Below are 25700 nucleotides of genomic sequence, written 5' to 3' on the forward strand. Positions count from 1 at the left end.
CTTTGTTCTTTTTCAGAATTAGTTTGGCTCTTTGGGGCTGCTTGAAATTCCACATCAGTTCTAGGATAAGTTTTTCTTTCTGCAAAAACACCTTTGGGATTTTGAAAGGGATTACATTGCATCTATAGATTGCATTGGGTAATTTTGAAATCTTAATGCTATTAATCTTAGCAGTCCACGAACATAGATGTCTTTCCATTTGTTTATGGCTTTAATTTCTTTCAGCATCAATCTGAAGTTTTCAGTGGACAGTTTTTTTTTTAATTTCTTGATTAAATTTATTCTTGAGTATTTGATTTTTAAATGCTATTCCAAATGGAATTGTTTTCTTAATTTCTTTTTTAAATTACTGATTGGTAGTATCTAGAGATGCTGTGGATGTTTATGTGTTGATTTTGTATCCTGCAATTTTGCAGAGATAGTTGTGTAGACTACAGTATAGTATGAAGATAACTTTTATATGCACTGGGAAACCAAAAAAGTTTGTGTGGCGCACTTGATTGAGATACTAGCTTTATTGCAGTTGTATGGAGCCAAACTGGCAGTATCTGTGAGGTGTGCCTATATAGACACACCGTACTGGGTTTTAGAAATGTGTCAACTGTTTTCTGTGTTAGCAAACATTGTATATGTATACTCCAGGTTATGACTAGTCTAAAAAAACAAAAAATAAGTTGTACTTAAAATTTGTGTCAAGTTTTTTGCTCCTGAAACCTTTAATGCTTTTCAGCTTCTTTGTGATTTGCTCAGAGTTGCAGTTCCCTTTTTGTACCTAGTTTTTCTGAAATGATTTTCTTAAAGACTCATTCTGGAACTTAAAAAATTCAGCTGCTTAAAAAAAAAATCCTAATATTTGTGAGTTCTGAATATCAAATACAGATTTCATGGGAATAAGTTACTTTTTAAAAAAACAAAACATGCAGTTGTACAATTAATATTGATTTACTTTTTAAAAATGTTACTTTTTGTCTCATAAATACAGCAAAGAGGTAGATTATCAACTCCTAGAATCTCTGTGTGTGTGTGTACATATATATAGTCCATATGTTTTTTCATTAAGAAATTTCAGTGTCTTATTAATTTTTATATAAACAGCATTTTCCAGAATTAAATACAGTATATTTTTCATACTGATACTTGTTACAAATATCTTTTCTTACAATATTTTATATTATGGTGTTATTTTCTACTTAAACAGTGGCAGATACCAATGTTCTTTCTCCCAATACCTAGACTCTCTTCACTTGCTAAAAGAAAGCAAGGAGGGATTGTAAACAGTTACCTTGTTTGGTTGTGTTATGTTTTGCAGATAAGGATTCTGTCACTTTCCCCCATCCCTTTTTGCCAGTTACTTCTTTTCCAGAATGCCTAAAGTCTTGGTGAAATTATAATGATTCTGACTTTTTAAAAGAAAGCAGGTTTTCCTCTCCAGTTAGCACAACTCGTCAGCTCTTTCAGTTGTTTTGTGCTGATACTTTTCTTCTCTCAGCTGAGTAGCATTTTTCCCCTAGTCCAAATATCTTTAAGAAGACAGAGTTGTCAGTCTGCTCCATATTACTGCCAATTATTATTTCTTCATTTTGTTTCTTTTATTCTTTGTTTTCCTTCTATTTCAGTTTCTTAACATATGCCAGATAGACCTCTGTGTAGCCTTTGAAAAGCTATTTTACCTCTCTTTTCTTCATCTTTAAAGGGTGCTAGAATTAGGTTATATGGTTTCTGAGGTCCTTTATGTAGTGACTTATACAAAATAATGCAGATCAGAGTACTATGAGCTTTTAGCTGCTCTTGTATTGGTTATGGAGACCTAGAAATGGCTGTGAACTAACCATATGATTAGCAGAGGTCTTTGCTGTTTTCATTTCAAGGAGCTCACAGCCTATGAAGTGGCATGGCTATATGTGTGTGTGCGTTTGAACTGATTTGTGTTTACTTACCCAAAATTAAGCAAAGTTGTACTATAGTGACTGACAACTCAAAATTTTCAGTGAATTTGAGAAGACAAAATTAGATAAAACTCTCCTGGTTGTAGTTAACAGATTCTGCTCTAGTAAGTAAGACAAAAAAGTGTGTGGGTTGCATAGAATGAGATGAGGGATTTTGGTGACTCTTGGAATCAAGAAGATTCCAAGGATTAGTGGGAGAAGAGGTCTTACAGGCCACTGGAACTAGATAGGTATCAAGAGGGATATTATATTCCATGTCTCTTCTTGCATGCTGGTAACTTCTTTACATCATTCTGCAGATGGGTTTTCTCCATGAGTCATGAGACACAATTATCTGTAATTTTAGACTTAACTCCTTATAGGCTTATGACTAGCTGACTCCCATTTATTAAACACAGAGAACTCTCTGTAGACTGAGCCCAGGACTAGCCAGCCTTCTAGTCATATGTAGACAGAAGGAGGTCTGCCTATGTGCGTGCTTATTGTTCTTCCTGTCTCATTTTCTTCATTTTTCTTCCTTTTCTGTGTACTTAAACTGACCCATTTTACATGTGTGTGCTGTGCTTTGTCGCTCAGTTGTGTCCAAACTCTTTGTGACCCCATGGACTGTAGCCTGCCAGGCTCCTCTGTCCCTGGGGGTTCTCCAGGCAAGAATACTAGAGTGGGTTGTCATGCCCTCTTCCAGGGGATCTTCCCATCCCAGGGATTGAACCCAGGTCTCCCACACTCCAGGCAGATTCTTTACCATCTGAGCACCAGGGAAGTCCCAGTATTCACATGTAAGAATTCAAAAGGAATACGGTTAAGACCTTGTTATTATATAATATCTAGTTGATTCCTCCTTATAAAAGAAGATGGGAGAGAAAGCTAAAATCTCTTTGGTTAATTTCTATTTAGTGATTATCCTTTGGCTTCTGGTTTTTAGAAGTGTAAAACTGAGTTCAGTATGACCAACATTTGTAGAGCATCTGTTGTGTCCTGGGTACTAGATTTACAAAGATGAGTAAAAGCAGTTGTGTCCTCTAACATGAACTTAGAGAAAAATATAGGTCAGACAATTTCAGTGCATTAAAGGAAGTTAAATGTTGAAAATGGTCTCCACCTTAATAGTGACTCACTTCCTTTACATTTAAAATTTTACTTGAATATAATTTGCTTGTAGTATAATGACCATATCATTAGTAAGCTTGACAAATTTTTACAAAGTTAACACATTCATGGAACCAGCATCCAAAGTGACTCAGTCTCAACCACACCAGTGTATATAACTAAATGCATAATAGTGAAAATATTGGAAAAGGATGTACTGCTGTCCTCAAGTGCTTTTTTCCCCCAAAGAGTTTTTGCTAGTTGCCTCTGCTGCTGCTGCTGCTTTTTTTTTTTTTAATTTAGCTTTTTAGGTTTTTTGAGGGGGAAGGTATGCATGAGGCGTTTGGTATCTTAGTTCACCGCCCAGGGATGGAACCTGTGTGCCTTGCATTGGAAGCAGAGTCTTAACCACAGGACTGCCAGGGGAGTCCTCTTTTTTAACCCTTTTTTTAAAAAGCCTTTAAACTGAATGCCAGGAATCCTATTGTATTCCAAGTGAAATGCATTCTCTGTACATTTTACCATCGTAAAATCTCAGATTCTGAAGAAAATGTAATATGATTAAAGTGAACATTGTTTAGCAGGACTTCTTTAGAAATGTTTCTGTGGTTGTAGTAGTGATTTTTCTTATTATGGATATGTGTAATTTTCCTGATACTTATCAAATTTTCTTCACTTAAGTACAGCTAGAATAAAATCTTCATGAGTTACTGGCTGTTTTGAAATTTATACTTGTAGCTTTCTATAAAGAAAAATATTTTAATGAAAATTTAGTGTGAGTATGATTGAAACTATTGCAGTAAAGATAGACAACTTTGAAGTCTGTTAAGCACTTCAGAGGTGTCTGTTCTTGAGTATATAATTGATGTACTTCAATCCTAGCATATTTCCTTATATAGATTATGTGCTTTGTAATTACTTGAGATTTGTTATTCAGCTTTTAAGAAATTTTCAACCACTCTTAAATGTAACAAATCTCATGTTTGTAAATGGATTATTTTCCCTGAATATTTAAAGATGTTTAATTTGAAATATTTGTGTTTTTTAAAGATTCACTCAAAGTAACACTGTTTACATCTTTCTAATGTGAGATTATGTATCACTTATTAATTTTGAGATTCTTTAAGGGGAAAAAGATTGACTTGATTTTAAAACTGGTAATGACATTTCTGAGAATATTAAAATTGTCAGCAATTAAGTAAATCATTGAATATTCGAAAAATCTTACATACTTACAGTAACTAATGAATAGTAACAATTTAAGTATATTTTCGACTAAAGATTTCTCTTACCAACTCACAACCAGTAACATAAAAGGTAAGGTGCTTGTTTGTTTTAACTCATAGCATGTTCCATGACTGAGGGAGAGACAGACATTAATTTTTTTTTGCGTAATTAAACAAAAGTGTTTATTGTGCAAAGGAATTTTAACACATCCATTTTTATTCTTTTAAAGGAAGGTGCATCAGCCCGGAAGACGCAGACTCCTGCAGCACAACCTGTACCAAGGCCAGGTAAAAATAGAAAAATTTTAGTTTTTTTCTATTATCACAACTGAAATTTTTGATACTATGTACTGCTTCAAAAGAATTAAATTTTACTTAAAATACTTCAAAACTAGTATCATAAGAATATTTACTTGAGTAAATAGGTATGGTTGAGTTACAGAAAAGTTTTAAGAAAATATTTTTAACATTTTAGGAAAATGTTTTAAAAAGCTTTTTATTACATACCCATTCTCTCATCAGTTTTGTTTGAGTTCCGTGATAGTATGGTGGATGTGATTTTTGTCTTTTCCTATGAAAACATAGAACCATAATTCTAATAGATTGATAAGCAGTTTGATGTTTAGGATTTCAGATACCTGTATTATTGAGCATATTAGGTTCTATAACTTTAAAAATATATATTAATAAACAAGGCTAATATTAATATTATTTTTTTAATTTAATCCTTAAATTTTTTTGGTTACACTTCACAGCCTGTGGGATGTTAGTTCCCTGACCAGGGATTGAACCTAGCCCCTCAGCAGTAAGAGCACAGAGTCCTAACCACTGGACCACCAGGGAATTCCCTGAAGTTATTTTAAAAATGTTTTCTTTCCTTTTCCTGGTACCTAAAAGGATTGATCTTTATAAATGCATATAGATACAGACACTATATTCATTTTCAGTGTTTTAGGTTTGATTTACTGTTCATTTGTTCATTTTATTTTCATTTGTTCATTTTATTTTAGTGTTTAGCATAGTCTAGTATCAGTGCTGTTAAAAGTGGCTATTAAGAAAATGGTATTAATTGAAAAGGCCCAGTCAGGAATTTAACTGGTTGATCTTCCTTTTCAATTCGTTAGTGTCAGTAGTACAGATTTGCATATTTTTATTCATAGTATGTTCACACATAGGCTAATTCTAAAATTATATGATTATAAGTGTTCAGATTTTTGGAAGCACATTAAAAGCATGATGTTAAGAGGGGTTATATTGGGATAGTGTTGTAGGCTCTTTGACTGTGTCTTGGATCCACCTGGATCTTGGCATGACCAGTATTTTTTTTCTTTCTTTTAATGACATTGGGTTGGTTTGAAATCTTTGTTAAATTTGGAGCACACTGGATGTAATTTATATCAGATGACAGAACTATGGGACTGTTTTTCAGTAGACAAGACCATGCCAAAAGCTGTTATGCGAGTACAAGGAAGAACAATTAAATCAGTTAAATATTATTTGAATGCCTTCCATGTGCTCAGTGCCAGAAACAAGAAGGAGCTAAAGGAGCTCCTTAGAGGAAGGAAGAAAAAGTCAGGGAAATAGGAATGGGCAGGCTGACATGGACCCCAGGAATGCAGCCTGGAATATTATAGAGACAGTGGAATGATTGATGTAGAATTCTTTGTTTTCCCTTGGACGGGGAAGGATGGTTAGTCCAAGGAAGATCACATGAGAAATTCAGAAATGGTATAAAAAGGAACAAGTCACCACCCGAGGATTCTAGCTCTGTACTGTGCTGTGTATGAATAATTGTCTCCATTTCACATTTGCTCAAAATCACATGGCAAACAAAGGAAAGGGGTCGGGGTGGCACTAACACCCACATAAACCAGCTTGTGTGCGTGTGCCATGGAATAGAGGGACAGGGAGGGGGCTGGGTCCTCCCAGCTAGTGTGTGATCTTGGAGAAGGTCACGTGTGAAGCAGGGAGCTGTGGGTCCTTTCACCTCCTAATCTGTCGTTCTTTCTCAGATCTGCCAAGGTGCACTGGTGATTAAAATGACTGAAATAAATCTTCGAGAATATCTCATAATATAACAGATATTCTGATGTCCATCAATGTGAGGTCTCATTTCACTCGCTGATTGACCCCCATAGATCCACAGTCCCTACCTATCATTCCAGAAGCAAAGATTATAAGTTTTAATACTCACTAGTCAATAAGACTGACTTGAGTGGGTGTTAGCAGTTTGTCATCTTTGTCTTGATTCGTGTATTTTTGTTTTGCAGATTGTTAAAAATGTATTTGCTTTTTGGGTGCTACCCAGTTTTGAAGGGATATTTTGTAATATAGGGTAGGTTCATCTGGATTATCTTTTTAAAATGGAAAAAAAACCCACAGTATTTCTGGTCGTGTCACATATTATACGTGAGACAGCATAGATCTATATACTGTTGTTTGTTAGGTAGAGTTTGAATTATTAGGAAATAGGGACTGAACCATCTATCCTTTTTGCCTTCAGTGAAGGGACTCAGGGATGATGTTCCATTTTTGTTCAGTGTTTCTTTCTTCTTTATTTTTTCACCAAATACTTTGCACTAGTTTTACCAGGCAAGTCCCTGGGTAAATGTAGTATTTTAAAGTGTTTACAATCATTCCTAATTTCTAAACATTCATTTAGGGAATGTAACTAACAAGAGACACATGTTTTCCAGTGAATTAAGAAGCACAAGCGTTTGATAAGCTCCGTAGTGGAATTTAATGTCATTTCCTTTTTTAGCCAGATTAAATCTCCTGCACACATCCCTGCTCTTGCTGCCTCTTGCATAAGTGACAACACATAAGTCACTTCTCTGGCTTTCATTCGTTACTTCTGTCTTGCAGATATGCTGATGTGGGCAGGTGACTACCCATAACCCTGTAGCTCTAGTTTATCTGCTGTCTTAAGATCTGCACGTGAGATTGAGAGGGGATTAGCCCTTTGTATATTTTAAACACATTTCTTACGCTCTTCAGTCATCCACTTCAGAATGTAGGTGGATTGCCTCATTCCATAGTTTTAAATCAATGTGCTGATTGTTTTCAAATTTGTGTCTCCAGTTCTTCTTACCTCTGGTGTCTTTTATTAACTGTTTAACATTTGGATGTGCCATAGGTATCTTAAAACTGGCTTAAAACCTTTTTTCTTTGATATTTTCCCCACAAGGTCTTCACATTCTTCTGCTTCTTCACAAGTAAATGACACCACTATCAACTCTGTTTCTTAAGTCCAAAACAAGTTAGTCTTTATTCCTCATATTTGTTTATTCTTCTCATCTAATGTGCCAGTGAGTTTTGTTAAATTTACCTTTTCTGTATTCCATATTTATCTATTTTCTCTTTATCTCCACTGCCACAATTCAAGTCTGAGCTACCATCATTTCTCTAGACTAGTGCATCTTGAAGTATTAGTCCCTGACCTGTTTATTTCTGGTCCTTAACAAGATACAGATAGGAGTTGAGAGTCCAATACTGTTAACAGCATCCAGGTGCATGGCCAGGGTTCTAGCTGTTCATTTTTATTGCATGTTATTCAGTCGACCTTGGAAAGTTTACCGAGAACCCTTGCCTTAATTAACCACATTTAATTTGGGCGGCACCACTGTAGAATATTGGTGATCATCCTGAGCTTGCTGCTTACACAGTTGTCCCCCCGCCCCCCTTTTTTTTTGTTTTGGTTGTCTCCCTTTTACCTCTTAACTAAAATTACTATTTTTCCCTTATAGAAAGTGTAATATGAAAATCAAATTATGTCACTTTCTGGCTTAAAAGTTACAGGGTTTTCTAACAGAATTTAAATACAAGCTTAACATGACCTAGCAGGCCCTTCATGAATTGGCTCCTACATATATTTTTAACCTCCTGTCCTGCACCCTTCCTTTTGCCTGTCTACACATTTGCAGTTCCATAAGCACGACAGTTTCTTCCTGCCTTTGGCATTGGCCCACATTCCTACCTCTTATCTAGACTGTTCTTTCACTTGTTCTTTGCAAGTTTGCTCCTTTTTATCCTTCAAATCTCAGCTGAAATGCCATTTCCTTTGAGAGGCTTTTTCTAAGCATTCTGTCTAAAGGACACTTTAATATCAGTGTACATTCATTTTGTTCCTTAATATTGTGTATTCAAATTTGTTTTTATGTGTTTATTTGTCTGTTTTGTTATCGTCTGGTTCCCCTCCTTTACTTGAACGGTCTTTGAGGGCAGGGATTATTTTTGTTTTATTTATCATTATAAAAATAAAAACCTAGCAGAGTGCCCTGTACGTAGGCTCTGAATACTTAAGGAGAAAATATAATTCTATTTGGAAGCAAGTACAGCAACAGTAATTGCCTGTTCTCAGCTTGTCAGTGGTCAGTTATGGTGTTTGCTGAAGGCATTGGTTGTGGCGGTTCTGCTGCAGTACATTTAGCATCGGCCATGGCTGTGAGGTTCGGTAAATAGTAAATATGCCCAGGATCTGGAGAAGAACTTAACTTGCTTTGTTGTTCTTATGAGTCTTACAACAGAATCAAGATGTAGAAATTATTGTCTCTGTTTTATGACTGAGGACAGCTGATGCTGAGTGGCATTCATCTCAGTGTGCTGGGGGGGTCATTGTCTAGAAAGTGGCAGAATGGAGACAGAATCAAGCTCCGACTCCAGGCTATTGCTTTTCCTTCATGCTCCTCATGGACTCAGCATTATTCCACTCTTTGCTCCTCCTGCCTTTAGATCAAGCTCATCCTTAGCATGTTCATCACTGTGTCCCTGCCTTGGTCCTTAATTGTAGTTATTTATTTATTTATTTTTTGCTAAACATCTAAAGTTTATTTTTAACATGTGAGCTTTTATATTTCATCTTTTTCTAACTCTGTCTTCTCAGCTTTGATTTTAATGAATCTTTCTTTATATTCCTGAGTCCATTATGGGCTTCCTTAGTATATCTGATATTTCAGTCAAAGATTGCTTTGTTCTCCTTACTCGTTCTCCTAGCTACTCCTGTCTCCAGTTTGTACATCTGTCTGTCCATCCCACCTTTCCTTTATCTCTCTGTCAAATTCCACGTGTTTATTGAGATTGTATTATATTGCAGATGATAATGTCTTGCTCTACATGTTGATGTATCCATGAGTCCTGTTTCTAAAAATAATTTAAGAAAGTTTTAGTATCTGTTTCTCAGCAAAAAGAAAGATGACAACACTTTGATAAATATACATGTGAACTTGTGTTTGTATTTTATCTTTCTTTGCTTTCTGTGGCTACAAGATCATACTTCTGGACTCCATAATGTTTTATCATAATCAAATAGCTATACAAAGGAGAACAAAGTACTAGTTAAAATGTAGCATTTTACTGCTTTTGAAATAGAACATATTCCAAAGATGTGTGTACTTTGCTCTAAAAGTGGTATGTCGAAGAACTGATGTTGAATTAGAATTTTAAACTGTTGACTTTTTATTTTTTGTGATTTAAAAAATTAATTCTAGCACAGCACATGGCACATAGAAGGCAGTCAGTAAAAATTTATTGTATGAATAAATACTGAAAATTGAACATGCAGCACTTTCTATCCTAAAATATGTTCATCTTGAACTAGACTGATGTTACCATTATTATGCCAACAAATGTTTTTATTTATTATAAAGTCCATTGTATATATAAATAATAAAGAGAAATGAATATGCATGTTTTTATAATATACAAAATTATTGATAATATGGGCAGTTCCAGAAAAAAGACCTTCACATGACTCATTGCTAATAAAATAAAAACAAAAAATTTTGAAAAGAGAGATAAAGATAAATATTTTAGGTCTTAGTTACTGGGGTAGCATCTTTGTTTTTCCTCCACAGAGGTTAATTACATTTCCCTTTCCCAGCCCTTCTCCCAGTCTTATATCCTCTTGTAGTACTCTGTGTTTTTATATTTATCACAGAGTAATCAGTTAATTCAGAAATTATTTATTTGCCTCCTTTTCTGGACCCTAACGTCTATGAATGTAGATTCTCAGTGCCTAGCAATGCTATATATCCACTTTGTTTATAACTACTGATTGTTGAACTGCTGAGGCACTATAGTGATTTTCTGAAGCAGAGAAATAGCTTCATATTATTTAAGAAACTTGCAGTACATTAAAAAAAATTTTAATGAGTCGTGTAAATACAAATATTTTTGGCCTTATTTGCTTTGTAAGTTTGAAAAGAAGAATGTGATTTTTATAACACTCAAATATTTGGATTTTTTTTTTTTCTTACAGTTTCTCAAGCCAGACCTCCCCCAAATCAGAAGAAAGGTAAAGTTGTGCATGTGACTCTAAACTTGCTTTAAAAAGTAAGCTCTTGCTTACACAACCAGGGCTGATGGCCTTCTCATGCAGTTGTAGCGGATGTTTGTGTTTGGTGTCCATTCTGAGTGGTTAGTGCTCAAGCTGTCCTGATCATTAACTAGTCTGAATATCACTGCTGCTTAAAGTAGCTTTTAGCTCAAAAGAGTGAAAAATATAAATTTGCAGGCTTTTACTTTTTAATTATGAAAGTAACTATAATTCCTTTAAATAACCTATTTGGTACCTTGAAAATTCTGTCTTTATAGGATCTCGAACACCCATTATCATAATTCCTGCAGCTACCACCTCTTTAATAACCATGCTTAATGCAAAGGACCTTCTCCAGGACCTGAAGTAAGTAATTTGCTAAACTGTTCTTTTTGTAGGACATGGAGCTTTTGTTGAGAATTACTAGTTACTGATTCAGTATTTCTTATTTTGAGAAAACAAACATTCAATTTCAGTGCTATTGTCTTTGCAGATAGTCTAAAATATAATTTTCAAAAACAGAATATATTCTTTTATATCTGAATCCTTTAGGGAAAACTATAGAAACTCTGACTAAAGTCTTAATGAAAAGGTTATCATTTAATTTTTAACATGAATTGTTTTGCTTTGGCTAGAGAGCTTGAAGGGGTTGTAAAACAAATTCAGGTTGTCTTCTCCTCATTTCCAAGTTCCAGGAAAGAACCAGAAAAGTAAAACGTACTTTAGATTAATTGATGTATATACCCTAGAGGGAGGAGGGGGGACCATAGTTGGTGTTTGTTTTTTTTTTTTAAATTATATGACATTTTTATTTTAGGCTGCAAAAACAAAAATGAGCAAACAAACAAACAACCAAAAACTTGAAATAGGCTTGTCAGATGATGTAAATTCATCCTTTCCAGGGAAGCAGAAGGTCGATCAGTACAGGTTATCCTCAAGGCCACAGACATCCTGCTTCACTGTTGCTTGCACTCTGCTGGATTTTGATCCTTTTTGGGTTACAGTCTGGATCATTTTCCTCATCTCCTCCTTCTTCCCCTTCCTCATCCACTTCTTCACCTTCTTCATTGTAATCATCGTCATCATTTTCAATAGCTTCTCCAGTAAAGTATAACACTGGTTTTGGGATTATATGCTCACGTAAAAAGTGACCAATTTCAAAGTCTGCAGCGAGGATAGTTTCAGAATCATCATCCAGATCTCCACTCTCAGGAACTTCAGGAGGGGCTAAAGAAAGAGTCATTAGAAACTGTTTTGGTCACAGTATGAACTGTCCCACGTCCCTTGTGTTTCTGCTTCCTCTTAATCATTTTCAGAGTGACATTCTTCCCTTTTTTCCAATCTATCTGGGACCCTATACAACCCACAATTTCCGGTCCATCAAAAGAAAAGGGATCAGAATCATTTGGTTCTGACCTCATCCTATATGTCTTTGTCAACACTTCATTTGTGAAATATTCCTTGGGTTCAAAGTGAAATTCTAAGACAAAACTCATAGGTTGACCAGCATCTGAGAACTTCACTTTAATGTCTTTCAAGTGCTTCAGAATAGGTTCTTCATGTTCCTGAACCATATCACTGAGCAAGTCAACATTCTTAAAAATGGTCAACCAAAACAGGAATTCCCTTGGGATCTTCTTTTTCTTCATCCTTTTTCTCATCTTCAATCTTGGCCTTTTCTTTTAGCTCCTCTGAAATTTCATCTTCCTCATCTGGTTTCCATTCACATTCTTCTTATGTAGGTTCATAAATGGCATTAATGGTCTCAAATTGCTTATCAAACAGAGGCTGATAAAGAACAGCATACTTTCTTTCAAGATTATGAACTTCCTCATAGAATTTGGCTTCTATCTGTGCACATTTAACTTGAAGGTTTTTGAGAGCATTCACTCGTCTTTTAACTACCCTCGGCAAGCTTTCAATATATCCTGTTGGTGTTTCTACCAGACCATCAAGTCTTTCTTGAAGGGCTGCAAGAATCTGAGGATTTTGCATCATCTGAACAGTCAGCTCACACGCTTTGATTTTTCTTTCTTCACCAGTTTCTTCTTCTACTTCTTCAACATCATCCAAATCTTGATCAAGTTCAGACTGTTCTTTGTTGTTGATATCTGCCGTGTTGTACAAATGCCAAATATCGGTGGCTAGCACGGGGAGCCAGGCAGCCCGAGCTGTGCAGGCAGTGACTCAGGGTGGCGGGAGGAGCAAGAGGTGGTGCCGTGAGCAGATGGTGCTAGAAAGGGGACCATAGTTTGTTAACCTAGACGTTAATTAGTAAAAATTGGTTGAAGAAGCAAAGAGGAAACCTATATCCTGTATTAAAATTTCCAGATGCTTAACTTTCTCAGTAAAATAAAGATGACAGTTCTTAAAGAAACAAAAACAACCTTCAAAAAGAAAATCATGCTGCTTCTAGATAACTTACAACTTAAAAATGAGTAGCAAAATAAGTTGTAATACTTACTGACTCTAGGTTTTAATAGATGCACAATTGAATTTTAAGTGCCAATGACTTAAATAGCTGTATAAAATCCTATGTAACTGGCACATGCAAGTGTATCTTTGGTATTTTTTCTTTAATACTTACGAGTGAAATTTTCAATGACCTTTTTTCCAATAACAATATGGAAAGAAGGAATTTTTAGGTTTTATTTCCTCATATTTTGTTAGGCTTGTTTTTTGTGGAGTTTAATATTGAGACAGTGCTGTGGATTACTAAATAATCTACAGTTCCTCAAGTACTCTGCAGCTGGGCAAATATGAAACATAATTGTTTTTGCCCATCTCTTGAAATAGATTTGATAATAGTTAAAATATTATAATAAAAGTAGTAATTAGTACATAGAAGTCACAAAGTAAATTTTAGTATCTTTTTCCTTAGCCTTCCTACCAAGAAAGCAAAGAATTTTAACAGACTACCTTCTTTGGATAGATCATGCCTAATTTTTCTTCTGAGTTTAAAACACTCCCTTCATTGTTTAACACCTCATTGCAACTGACATCTCCCCTACAGCTTGAGTCAGCTTGAGGCTTTGCTATGTAATTAATGCATAATTGAAACCTCCTCCACACAATTATAGTACTGGCTGTATCCCATAGCTCATGTTGGCATAGATTCTGTTTGGTTTCATGTAAACTGAGGATTCTTCAGTTTTCTAGCCCTTCAGTAAGTAAATGAAATGAGGCAAAATAAATCCTGCCCTCACCTTTAACATTCTAAGTAACAAAATCAAGGTTCTATTATGGAAGTATTAAGTGCTTTGACATTTATAAACATGATCTTGAGAGAAGTTTCACTGGGCCCGTGAGCTTATTTAAAATAAACTGGTTGAATGGTGCTTGTGATTCTGGCTATGACGGTCCTCGCATAGGGTAGAGTTCCAGCGGGGAAAGATTACATAGAGGGCGTGCTCCAGAGATAGACCGAGAGTTCCCCTTGCATCAGTAGAACACTGTTCAGCACATGCATATGGGGGACTACTTAAGGCCTGGGAAAGAGCAGGCAGGAGAGCAGTCTGAAGCTCACACTGGACCATGAATGCTTCATGTACCCAGCTGCCACAGCAGTGCAGAATGCTTCAACCACTTTGGAAAACTGTATAGGAATTGATTTATTACATTGAAGATGTCATTGCACCATCTTTATAATAGCTTACTTTTTTTATGATCAGAGGTCAGCTGTGATAATCAGTACTTGGAAGGATATCTGCTTTATCTTGTTAAAGGTCATTGTAAATTTGTTTATCTGCTATACCTAGGTGTAGATTTCTTACATATCCCTCCTTGGGATTCATCAGAATTGAATCTGTGGATTTGTTTTTCATCCGTTCACAAAGTCTTGTTTCTTAGCACTTTGACATTATCTCTTTGCTTCCCCTTCTTCCCTTTTTGTTTCTCTCTTCTTTCTGGGACTTAAATGAGACGTACTATAGACTTTCTCATTTCATCATATATGTCTGTTATACAGCTCTGCTTTCCTTCTGTTTCTCTGTCACCTGCATTCTTGATCATTTCTGAAGATTTAACTTCTAGTTGTCTGTTCCTTTGGCTATCTCCTAGTGTGATGTTGTCTGTTCATTTCATTTTAAAATTCAGATGTCTTATTGTTTCTATTTTAGAGGTTCTGTTTAGTTCTTTTTCAAATCTTTGGTGCTCCTTCGCTCCCCATTGCCTTTTTTTCAATAATTTCTTTTTCCCTCTACATACTTGCAGGCTTGTTTCACAAGTTTGGTCTTTGATGGCTGCATCATTGGAAGTCCTTACTAATCGCTTTCTTTTATCTGTTGTTTCATTCATGATACCTTGTTTCCTTGTGATTTAGGGGTTTTTCTTTTGTCTTTTAACTGTTCATTTAGTGGTTTTCTTTGTTTTCATTTTGTGATTTCTGTTTGTTCTCCTTGGAATTTTTTCTTGTAGAAATTCTTTGAGTTCCAGAACGAAGATTTGCTTCCCCGCCTCGCCCCCAAAAGAGGTTTTATTTCCTTTGGTCCACAGTTGGTATTTCACATTATTTCTTGGTCCCAGGGCTCCTGGGAAGGGGCTGATCCCTGTGGGGGCCTCTGGGTGGGGGTCCCTGTGCAGTACTTGGTTGGGCAGTGAGGGGAGCGGGGGCCGGCTTTGTCTCAAGCACTCAGAACTCCACTGTCCTGCCTGGGCCTCAGTGTCCCCACTAGGCCCCTGGGAGGGGCCAGTATTGGTGGTCTGAGGGTCCTCGGGAAATTGATGAGACCTAAAATATTTTGGGACTATGGTCTGACCTTCTGTCAGCATCACTGCCACCCCTGCCGCCCTCCCCCCCAACCCCAACACACACACACACTCCCCTGAACAATGTATTTTCGTTTGACTAAAACTGCCTGAAACTTCTGTGGGTCCAGAAACCACAGATTGATTGGCAGGAAAAAGAGAAGTGGGGTAGGTATAACCGGAAGCTACTCAGGGCCAGTTCCCCTCCCTGCCTGGGTTTCTTTTTCTCCCTGACCTAACAGCTTGGCCCAAAGTCTGCTGGGAAACCTGATGCCTGGAGCTGCCCTGGTGGGAACCCCCACCCCACATGCATCTGGCTATGGCCTTTCTCCCTTTCCCCCAGACTCTTAACTGGTAGCACTCTGACATAAAATAAGACAAAAAACAGGAAAACCCAGATAGGGCAATGATGTGGGAAGACAACCCACACGGGTGTCTCAGGAGCCCTCCTCCTGCTGTAGTAGAGGGGGCACTCTGAGGGTGCCACTGGGCCCTGAGGGCAGTACTTGGGGTCGTATATCTGCCAGCCCAGGCCAAAGACCTAACCACTCTGGTTGGCACCCTGCGTGTAGCCCATCTGTAGGGACATGGAGGAATTGTCACATTTGTCTGTCCCCAGCCTTGTGTTGTAAATGTGCCACCGGGTCCCTGGAGCCGTCGTGCCCACCTGGCTGTCACACTTATTTGTGCCCAACTGGAGGCTGATGGTCAAGTGGTCCATGGGGGGCAGGATATGGTTTTCGGGGTCATACAGATGCCATCTGGTGCCAGAAGCGGTCATGTCCGACTGGCTGGCACATTTGTTAGTGCCCAACAGGAACCCAATGACGCACTGGCCCATCTTCACGGTGGCATCATCAGAGTCTCGCCCCTACTTCTCCAAGTATTTGATGCCAGTGTCCACGCCGCTCTGCATCCCCTTTGTCTTGGCCTTCCTGGCCAGGGCAAGAAAGAGACACCTGCACCTGCATCAAGTTCCCACTTTCAAACAAGTCGTTAGCCTCCAACAGGTCAGCGGGGTTCATGCTGTAGCTGACCATGGCCTTGATGAAGTTGGAGAGGTTTTCTAGCTGGTGCCACTTCTGCATGGAGCGGTTGGTCTCAGGGGTTGAGCCCAGCTGCAGTTTATTCATGCATGTGCACAGGATGGTCCCGTCCTTCAGACCCTTCTGGAAGTCCGGGTTGATGGAGAGGCTGGTCAGTCCTCAATCTGGCTTTAGAGCTCCACCTCCTCCAGGGTCGTTTTTGGACTGGAGCTGGTTCTTGACCTTGGCCGAGAGCCTGTGGGAGGGCCCCTTGTTGAAGTGCGTGGAGCTCATGGCTGGCGGGCGAAGATTTGCTTTTGCGTTTGATAAGCACCTGGTGGCATACGCAATCCAACATCGATAGCTTCACGTTAAATTCTCAGTTTGAGGTTTTTTTTAACACCAGATATTATTGCTTGTTTTTTTCCCACACAAATTTCAACTTCTTTTATTTAGAAGAAAGGAAAACTGTATTTTTAATCTGGGAAATACTGATAAAATTGTTCATTTTTCAAAATGATACATAGACTTAAAATCTGGAACTTGTCTAATGATATCTCATTTGCATTTTATATTATACTAAGGAAATTATTTTAGAGATTTGTTACTTGTTTAAACACTGGTGACTTTAATCATATTATCCATACTCCTTCATAGTCATAGAATGTTAAGTGGAATAAATAAATAATGGTAGAGTCGGTGGATGTCAGAATATTTCTCCAGATTGCAGATATCCATCCAGGCAATTGTGCAGTTCTGGTTGTTTTTGTTAGATAATTTTTTGTGTTAAGTATTAAAAATCAACTCAAAGTAGCTTTATTGTAAAAAATAATTGGCTCAACATAACTGAAAAGTCCTGGCTTCTGACACAGTTGAATTCAGTGCTAAATGAAATAAGCAGGAGTTGGTGCCTCTATCTCTTAGGCAGGTTCTCCTTCTTCAGGGGCAAAGATGACGTATCAGAAACTCCAAGTTACCAGTCACCACAAAGAGACAGTGCTCATTTCCCTGTAATTCCAGCAAAAATCCTGGGATTAAATCCTGTTTGCCTGGCTTGTACAGTGTAACAGGTGTATTTCTGAACCAACCACTGTGGTCAGGGTTGTTAATTTTTGCTTTAAATCCAAATGAGGTCCAGTTTACAATTCTGAGATTTGATTTTTCTTTCAGTTGTCAGGGTGTTGGTTAGGGCTGAGATGAGGTTAGGAAAACGGGTGGGCAGTAGGTTTATTTCTGGTTTACATTATACTGAACTCCCAGAGTCCTAACTTTATGAAGGAAGGAATTTCTGTTAGATTCTCTACCTTGAGCAGAATATGGGATTTGTTTCTTCTTCCAAGAGTCTAGTGAAATAAGAGACAAAACTTAAGTTTAATTAGTTTGCCACTGCCTTCCATGGGTTGAAGTCTGCAGTGTTATCCTGACCTTTTTGAGTTCCATTCTTTACTCAGTTCTCTGGCCCAAGGATTCTTTACTTCTTGCTAGCTAGCAAGAGAAGGAAATGGCAACCCACTCCAGTATTCTTGCCTGGAGAATCCCAGGGACGGGAGAACCTGGTGGGCTGCTGTCTGTGGGGTCCCACAGAGTCGGACACGACTGAAGCGACTTAGCAGCAGCAGCAGCGAGCTCAGAGATGCCTTTAGAATGTTCTTTATAATTTATTCCACATTGAAAAACTTTCTGACAGTTTCTTTTAAAGTTAAACATATCCTGCGATCCAACAGTTCCACTCATAGGTATTTATGTAAGAGAATGAAGTGAAAACATATGTCTGTAAAAAGGCTTATACCAGAGTGTTTATAGTAGCTTTATTTGTAATAACCCCAATTTTGGAACCACCCAAATATACCACAGGAGAATGTATAAACAGATTGTGTCAGAGTCATACAATAGAATTTTGCTCAACAGTAAAAAAGAATGAACTACCAGTCTGCCCCTCAGCATGGATGAATGTCAGAAATGTTAAATTGAATGAAAGAAGCCAGGCATGGAAGAGTACATTCTTGTGTGATTCCATATATAGAATTCCTAGAAGTCACCTGTGATGATGGAAAGCAGAGTTGTGTGGTTGCCTGTCAGGGAAGAAGTGTAGGGATTACTGAAGTGTGCAGGAGGAAATTTCTCTGGTCTGTTGCACATGTTCTGTATCTTGGTGGGCATGGTGGTTACCTTGTGGAAAGGGGTATTTGGTGACACTCCTTGATGGATTGAATCACCTATCTCTATCTAGCCACATCAGCTCCATTTCAAGTGATCTTTGATTTATAGTAAAATTTCCCTTTTATTAGCATTTGAGAAATCAAGGATTAGTGTGGTTGTGTATGGAACCATGGGGATGCTAAGTGTCACAGCAACACAAACAAATTGCGTCTGAATGTGAGATTCACACACACCGACCTCTCACGTAAGTGAGCTTGACTTCTGTTTGGCGAGCTTGACTTCTGTTTGGCGTGTAAAGGAAAGACCCATATTCTGTACATGCAGAGTGAGTTTATTTTTAAAATAATGTTTTTGGTTTAAAACTATCATTTTAAAAGTAATTTCACAGTACAGTTTCTTTCTCATTTAAGATTGTTGTAGAATCATTTTGTCTCCTATTTTTTAAAAGATTTGTTCCATCAGATGAAAAGAAGAAACAAGGCTGCCAACGAGAAAATGAAACTCTAATTCAGAGAAGAAAAGACCAGATGCAACCGGGGGGCACTGCCATTAGTGTCACAGTTCCTTACAGAGTAGTCGACCAGCCCCTTAAACTAATGCCTCAGGACTGGTAAGTTAATTGATGCTTTTATGTAGTCCTTCATTTTTTGTGTAATTAACAAATACCAAATTTTATCATGAATTCGAGATATTGAATTCTATCCTTGAAACCTGTGTTAGTATCTAATTTAGTCATCAATAATGTTAACATTCTGCTGCTGCTAAGTCGCTTCAGTCATGTCCGACTCCGTGTGACCCCATAGACGGCAGCCCACCAGGCTCCCCTGTCCCTGGGATTCTCCAGGCAAGAACACTGGAGTGGGTTGCCATTTCCTTCTCCAATGCATGAAAGTGAAAAGTGAAAGTGAAGTCTCTCAGTTGTGTCCAACTCTTTGCGACCCCATGGACTGCAGCCTACCAGGCTCCTCCATCCATGGGATTTTCCAGGCAAGAGTACTGGAATGGGGTGCCATCGCCTTCTCCGGTTAACATTCTAGTATTAAGTAAATATAATTTGGATGTCTATAAGAAGAAGCATTGATGCTTTTGAACTGTGGTGTTGGAGAAGACTCTTGAGAGTCCCTTGGACTGCAAGGAGATCCAACCACTCCATTCTAAAGGAGATTGGTCATGGGTGTTCTTTGGAAGGAATGTGCTAAAGCTGAAACTCCAGTACTTTGGCCACCTCATGCGAAGAGTTGACTCATTGGAAAAGACTCTGATGCTGAGAGGGATTGGGGGCAGGAGGAGAAGGGACAACAGAGGGTGAGATGGCTGGATGGCATCACTGACAAAGGATGAGATGGCTGGATGGCATCACTGACTCAATGGACGTGACTCTGAGTGAACTCCGGGAGTTGGTGATGGACAGGGAGGCCTGGCGTGCTGCGATTCATGGGGTCGCAAAGAGTCAAACACGACTGAGTGACTGAACTGAAGAAGAAGCATAAACTTGTGGAAAACAGTAAAAAGTCTTTCCACTTGTCCACTTATTCTGGATCAGCTTTTGGAACAAAACAAGTAGACTGATGTTTTAGAGGGCCTATATTTTAGATTTTTGATTTGGAGAATTCAAATTTTCCTTGGTAAAGAAATGGTAAGTGAAAGCATTGTTACTTTTATAGTGAGGGGATAATTTAATGAAAATAATAGCATCATCATCCCAGTTCAGCTCTTTTATTGAATTAAAATATCCTTTAATAAAATATTGAGCTATTTATAATATAAAGTGCCTATATATTCAGATACATGAATTACCTTAAATTATTTCATTAATCTAAGCCAGAATAAAAATACACAGTCTGAGTGTGCATTTCTCTGATACTAAGAGTGTAACACATTGACTCATTAGCTGAAATTTACCTTTGACATACTCATTAGTCTTCAGATATTAGAAAATCAAGCCAGTGAGAATACTAGTATGTTAAAGATTTTAGTGAAGAATTAAGGGCTCTCATATTAGAATTCTGTCCTAGTACCTAACAGAGATACTTTGAGTTACAAATGAAGTGTAAGATGAGAATTTCAGGTGTGTTTAAAACTTGTAATAAGTAGAAAGTTATGTCATTTGTATGTTTGCACATATTTGCAGGAAACGGTCATGCAGTGTGTGCAAGTGCCGTCATTGTGCATTGTACTGCTATTGTATATTAGCTTGGGCCCTGGCCATCAGTGTCATAACCTAGGGAAAGTATTTTCCTTACCTTTCTTCTTCTCTTTTCTGTTAATTGTCCTTTTGGGAATTCACTGGGAGTAGTATTTTTATTATCCTGCTTCCCTGCTGACCCTGTGAGACACAGAAGGATCTGGGTGACCTCTGTCTGACAAATTCCCTTTTGTTTAGCAGGCACCTTTGTCCTTCAACTAGTGTGTGCTGCAAGTTACGTCATAAAATTGAGAGGCCATTTAATAGTGTGCTCCATTCCCAAAGATGGTTTAGGCAGTGTGGAGCATACATCCTATGAAATTTTTAATTTAAGATTTAATTTTAACCGTAAGAAATTTTGAGCTGTTAAGAATTTTAAGCTGTGGTTTTTCACAGTAACTATGTTGTTGTAGGTCTTTAACTTGAAGGTAACCTTGGCTTAATATTCCCTTGGATGCGTAAAGTCTCCATCTAACGCAGTGATTATCACAGTATGGTCTGTGGTCCTCTGGGCATTCCCAGGGCCCTTTAAGGGAGTCATGAGGTCAAAACTGTTTTCCAGTATAACAGTGAGTTGGCTGTTGTCATGATTTATCAGTCCCCGTATAGGACGGTAGCATGACTGGTGCACAAGGTCAGTCATTGGTTCCTCCTCTCTCTCTCCACACCCTCCTCTTCTCCACGCTCTTCCTCCCACCCCACGTCCTGCCTCCTGCTCTCCAGCATACTCTGCTGTTCTGTAAAATAGGGGTAATAGATTACCTCACAGGATTATTTTGAAGTTTAAATGTATAGACATGAATAGGTTGTGTAGACCAGCACTGGAACATTGTGAATGCTTGTAGTAAATCTTACAATGTTGGTTATTACTGTTAATGTTATGATTTTGCTTCCACTTCTTTAGTTGTAGGCTTAAACTGTTCATGGTAGTTGTTTTTATTGTAATTTCTCAAGTTAATTAATACTTTGTAAACTAATGAAATGTAGGGCCCAGAAAGAGATTTGTGCTTTTTTAGGAACAGGAAGTTAAATGTCTGGGAAAAACAAGTTGCTTTAGCACGCACGTGTGCGCACACACACACACACACACACACACACACAAAGTAGAGAATTCAGAGTGAGTGAAATAGTTGTAAAACAATCGAAAAAGTTTAAAAGTTTAGGTGATTTCTGTACTCAGATTATTTTCCAGATAATCAGAAGAACTCAAAATAAGGTGTTGGAGCTTTAGTGAATAGTGAATTCAAAATACTGAACTATTGTAATTTATGCTATTTTTAATTAAAGTGAAACATTTAAGATGTGTTTGAATTTTAAATGATTTTATTTTAAAACCAACTTTTTCAATTAACAGATACACTATTGTTCCCTATTACATTTAGAAAAATAGGCCCACTAATATAGATCAGGCAGAGATAAAATTCTGAAAGGATCTCATGTAAGGACTGTGCACGTAATTATGTTTAAATGACTTAGGTGTTAAAAACAACGCATGGGGAGTATAGCAGTCGTTAACGTTCTCTACTGCTGTAACATAAAGAGAATGGTGGACATGCAGCACTGTGGTTTCCCTCACAGACATGTGGACAGGAGACTCCACTGCAGGAGTGATGGTGAGACTCTTTCCCTAAGGGTTGTAGTAACTGAGAATGCCTGAGCTACTCAGTTTCCACTCTTCCCTTTCCTCTTCTCTGCTAACAGGGACCGGGTCGTAGCAGTTTTTGTGCAGGGTCCTGCTTGGCAGTTCAAAGGTTGGCCGTGGCTTTTGCCTGATGGATCACCAGTTGACATATTTGCTAAAAGTAAGATTCTCTTTGTTTTTACTGCCTATCTAATGTAGAAATGTTTTATTATTTAAAAATAAATTTAACAAATGCTTTATTATTTAAGAGAAAGAGCCATCTATGGCTCTGTACATGTGGTGTGTATATCAAAGGATTCTTATTAAGTACCATATATTTTTACTTTTAAACACCTGTGAAATATTTTAAAAGTCTTCTTTGGAATATTAATATTTTCTGTGTATTTATATCTAAAAGTGAATTATTGCCTATGTTTCAACATCAATAATTACTTCGTAGGTTGCTTAGAAATCATTAATCTTGTTGCATGTACATACAGCCAGTCTTTAAATAGGCTGACTTTTGCTGAACTAACAATGCCACTTGACTGTTGGCTGCTGTTCCCGCTGTCTGAAATGGTTGCAGCAGAAGTGGCCCTTTTCTGTTTGTTCAGATCTCAGCCAATTACTCTCTCCTTTAGGGAACCCCCTCCTCTGACCGTCCTGGAAGTAGCCTTTACTTTCTACTGGTGATCTCATGGTAACATTCGTTGCTTGACTTGACCTCATGTTTATATCTGTATTGTAAGTCCTCCGTGGCTGTAATGCTAGTTCCAGGATGTGAGCAGCGTGGTCTGACTCATTGAGTCTCGTGTCATCAGCACAGAAAAGAGCATGGCACTGGGAAGCATTTTGTAGACACCTATTATTAAATATGTAAATTTCATGTATCATATCTTTTGTGGGTCATATTTTGGCATTATTAATACACCAAAAGTAGAAGAATTAAAGTCTGACTGCATAGCAATTCCATGAACTGTAGCCTGTCAGGCTGCTCTGTCTGTCTGTGGAATTCTTCAGGCAAGAGTACTGGAGTAGGTTGCCAATTTCTTCTCCAGGGGGTCTTCCTGACACAGGGATTGAACCTGAGTCTCCTGCGTTGTAGGCAGATTCTTTACCATTTGAGCCACCAGGGAAGCCCTTTTATTCGTAGGGATATTCAAATTATTATTTAATTTGAGTACCCAGTGAAGTTAGTATCAGTAATAAAATCATGTTTTAAAAAGTGTCCTCATGAAACAAGTTTGTTTGTTAGAAATAACATCTTTAGTTATTTTGAATGTAGATTGTGCTACTGTGAAATCCAGCTGTTTGTTGTTTTAAATAAAGCAGTTTAGTTTTTGTCAGTGGTGCCACCATTCTTTGAGGCCGAAAACTGCCCAAGCTTGAAAGCTTTTAATCATCATTCTCCTACCTTCATTCAGTTTTTAAAATGAATGCTAATATGACGATAGTTTTTTTTTGTTATTTCCAAAACCTGAGTAATGCACAGATTTGATAAATAGAAGTCAAAGATACAGAGAGAGTGGGAATTTTAATGAAAGCAAAATGTCACTGAACACTAATTTTGTTGTGTTTTACCTACTTGCTTGCCTTGTTGACTGGTACTGTAATAAACAGTGATTAGAATGTCTTGAAGATAAAAATACTCTCCAAATTTCATTAAGAACATAACTTTTAATTGTGGTTTTGTTCAGATCATTAGTCTTCAAAAACTTAGATAAGGACTTAGAGAATTTTTTTTTAAGTTAACAATTATGATTTTCTTCCATGAATTACTCTTTCTCTTAAACCTTCCTTCTTTACTTAACCAGCATTTAAAATGAAAGTACTCTTGCCCTTCCATCTAAACACATGGGAAAAAACCCTTTCCTCTTCCCTCACCTTTTCTTCTGGCTTCCTCTTTCCCTCCACAGCCAAGCCTTTGAAACAGTTGTCTCGCTTTCTGTTTGATCACAAGCAGCTGTGGTGGTACTCTCCTGCTCACCTGCTGAACCGCTCCCACAGGGATCCAGATAGTGGCTACTTTTGGTCTCCTTATAATATTACTCTTGATCCATTTCCTCTTCTTAAAATGTTCTTTTCTGAGGGCTTGTTAAATTTATTCAGACTCTAGCTATTTTTCCTCTGGCTTTCAGTGACATCAGTGACATTTTTGTGTTCCTGCTTCTCTCCTGCTTTAATTATAGACACTCGAGGAGATCTGGTGGCTTCCCGTCACCATCTCTGTCCTTAGTTTTAAGTTATGTCTCTGGCTGATGTATGGGCCTCTCTGTCTCACCGATGACCAGGTGGCTCCCTGTGAAGTCCCATTGGTGCATTGGACTCTGCCTCTTCCGAGAGGAATCTGTTGTCTTACGTTCTCCATCCTCCCCAGACTGTTCTTTTCCTCAGTTTTTTTAATAATTTGCATAAGCCAGAAATTTAGAAATATGTCATCTCCAGCTTTTAGCTGGTCTGCTTGCTGTAAATTAACTCTTGACTGTTCTAGCTTCTCACCTTTCCCCCAATCTACATGGAAAATGATAATATCTGTATAGCATAGGGATAAACTGAGGGTACTTGGTGAAAAAATGTATTTTCTTTGTGCTGCATAATAAAATACAGAGGTTTAGAGAAGATCTTAAATATTAAACTCTATAAAATTGCCAAATAAAATCTTTTCAAAATTATGAGAAATTTGAGCTTGATACTGATTTTTAAAAATACTGTTTTTTAGGCTTCAAGTCCAAGATTTTTAAGTGACAATTTCTTCAAATTTTTTGGTTATCATTGAGAAAATTTTCTGATTTAATAATCTTCTCTATTCTGTCCCTTTGTCATTTTCCGTGCCATCATCTACCAAAATGCTATATGAGAGCACCTTTTCTGTTTTTTTGTTTCTGCAAAAAATGTATTGACAACAGTCATGCAGTTTGCAGAAAATGAACAACAACAAATTTTGTAAAGTTTTGCTTTAGTACTCCCAGATAACTGTCTATATATAAAAGAATCTTATTTCTTCTATTTTGGGTGAGGCTTAAAAACTATGTCTTTTTCTGAATAAGAAAGATAAGTTTGCTTGCCACCATTGCTTCATGCTAATAAGATACTTTGTGTGATGAAAGAAACTGTTTCCTCATTTTGTGACATAAACTTTTTGAACTCTGATATTCAGTTTTAATTTAAAAATTGTGTATTCTGTAAATAATACACAAAATGTAAAAAATAAATGCTATGTAAACTAAATCTACTGAAATTAGTAAAGGGGATTATTGGCCCTTGTGACTTTAAATAAGTCATTTAAAAAATTATAACTCATGTATTTTTAAGAATGATTTGAAACAAATAATGAGAAGATCAGAAAAGAGAAACGTGTAATAAGCAGAGAATACTGAATAGTGACTTCA

At 37.4% G+C, this 25700-nt stretch overlaps 1 protein-coding gene, 1 non-coding gene and 2 pseudogenes across 2 annotated transcripts in view; 1 reads left to right on the forward strand and 3 right to left on the reverse strand.

Moving 5' to 3' along the window:
- The window catches only part of CDC73 (cell division cycle 73), a 93139-nt gene that overhangs the window by 60576 nt on the left and 6863 nt on the right, over nt 1-25700 (forward strand). The window contains exons 11-15 of the mRNA XM_086345375.1: nt 4492-4549; nt 10518-10553; nt 10853-10940; nt 18954-19115; nt 22392-22492. Coding sequence (XP_086201501.1) covers nt 4492-4549; nt 10518-10553; nt 10853-10940; nt 18954-19115; nt 22392-22492 — 445 coding nt within the window. The remainder of the gene's footprint in view (nt 1-4491; nt 4550-10517; nt 10554-10852; nt 10941-18953; nt 19116-22391; nt 22493-25700) is intronic.
- On the reverse strand, nt 5032-5104 carry TRNAK-CUU (transfer RNA lysine (anticodon CUU)). Its single transcript has one exon. It is a non-coding gene; the product is annotated as a tRNA-Lys (tRNA).
- On the reverse strand, nt 11351-14870 carry LOC147356975 (nucleosome assembly protein 1-like 1 pseudogene; annotated as a pseudogene).
- LOC147356976 (calponin-2 pseudogene) lies at nt 15556-16766 on the reverse strand (annotated as a pseudogene).

This window comes from Bos grunniens, chromosome 16 (genome assembly GCF_055505025.1).
Source record: "Bos grunniens cultivar Pamir isolate PY7600 chromosome 16, Bosgru_T2T1.0, whole genome shotgun sequence".
In the NCBI taxonomy this organism is placed as follows: Eukaryota; Metazoa; Chordata; class Mammalia; order Artiodactyla; family Bovidae; genus Bos; species Bos grunniens.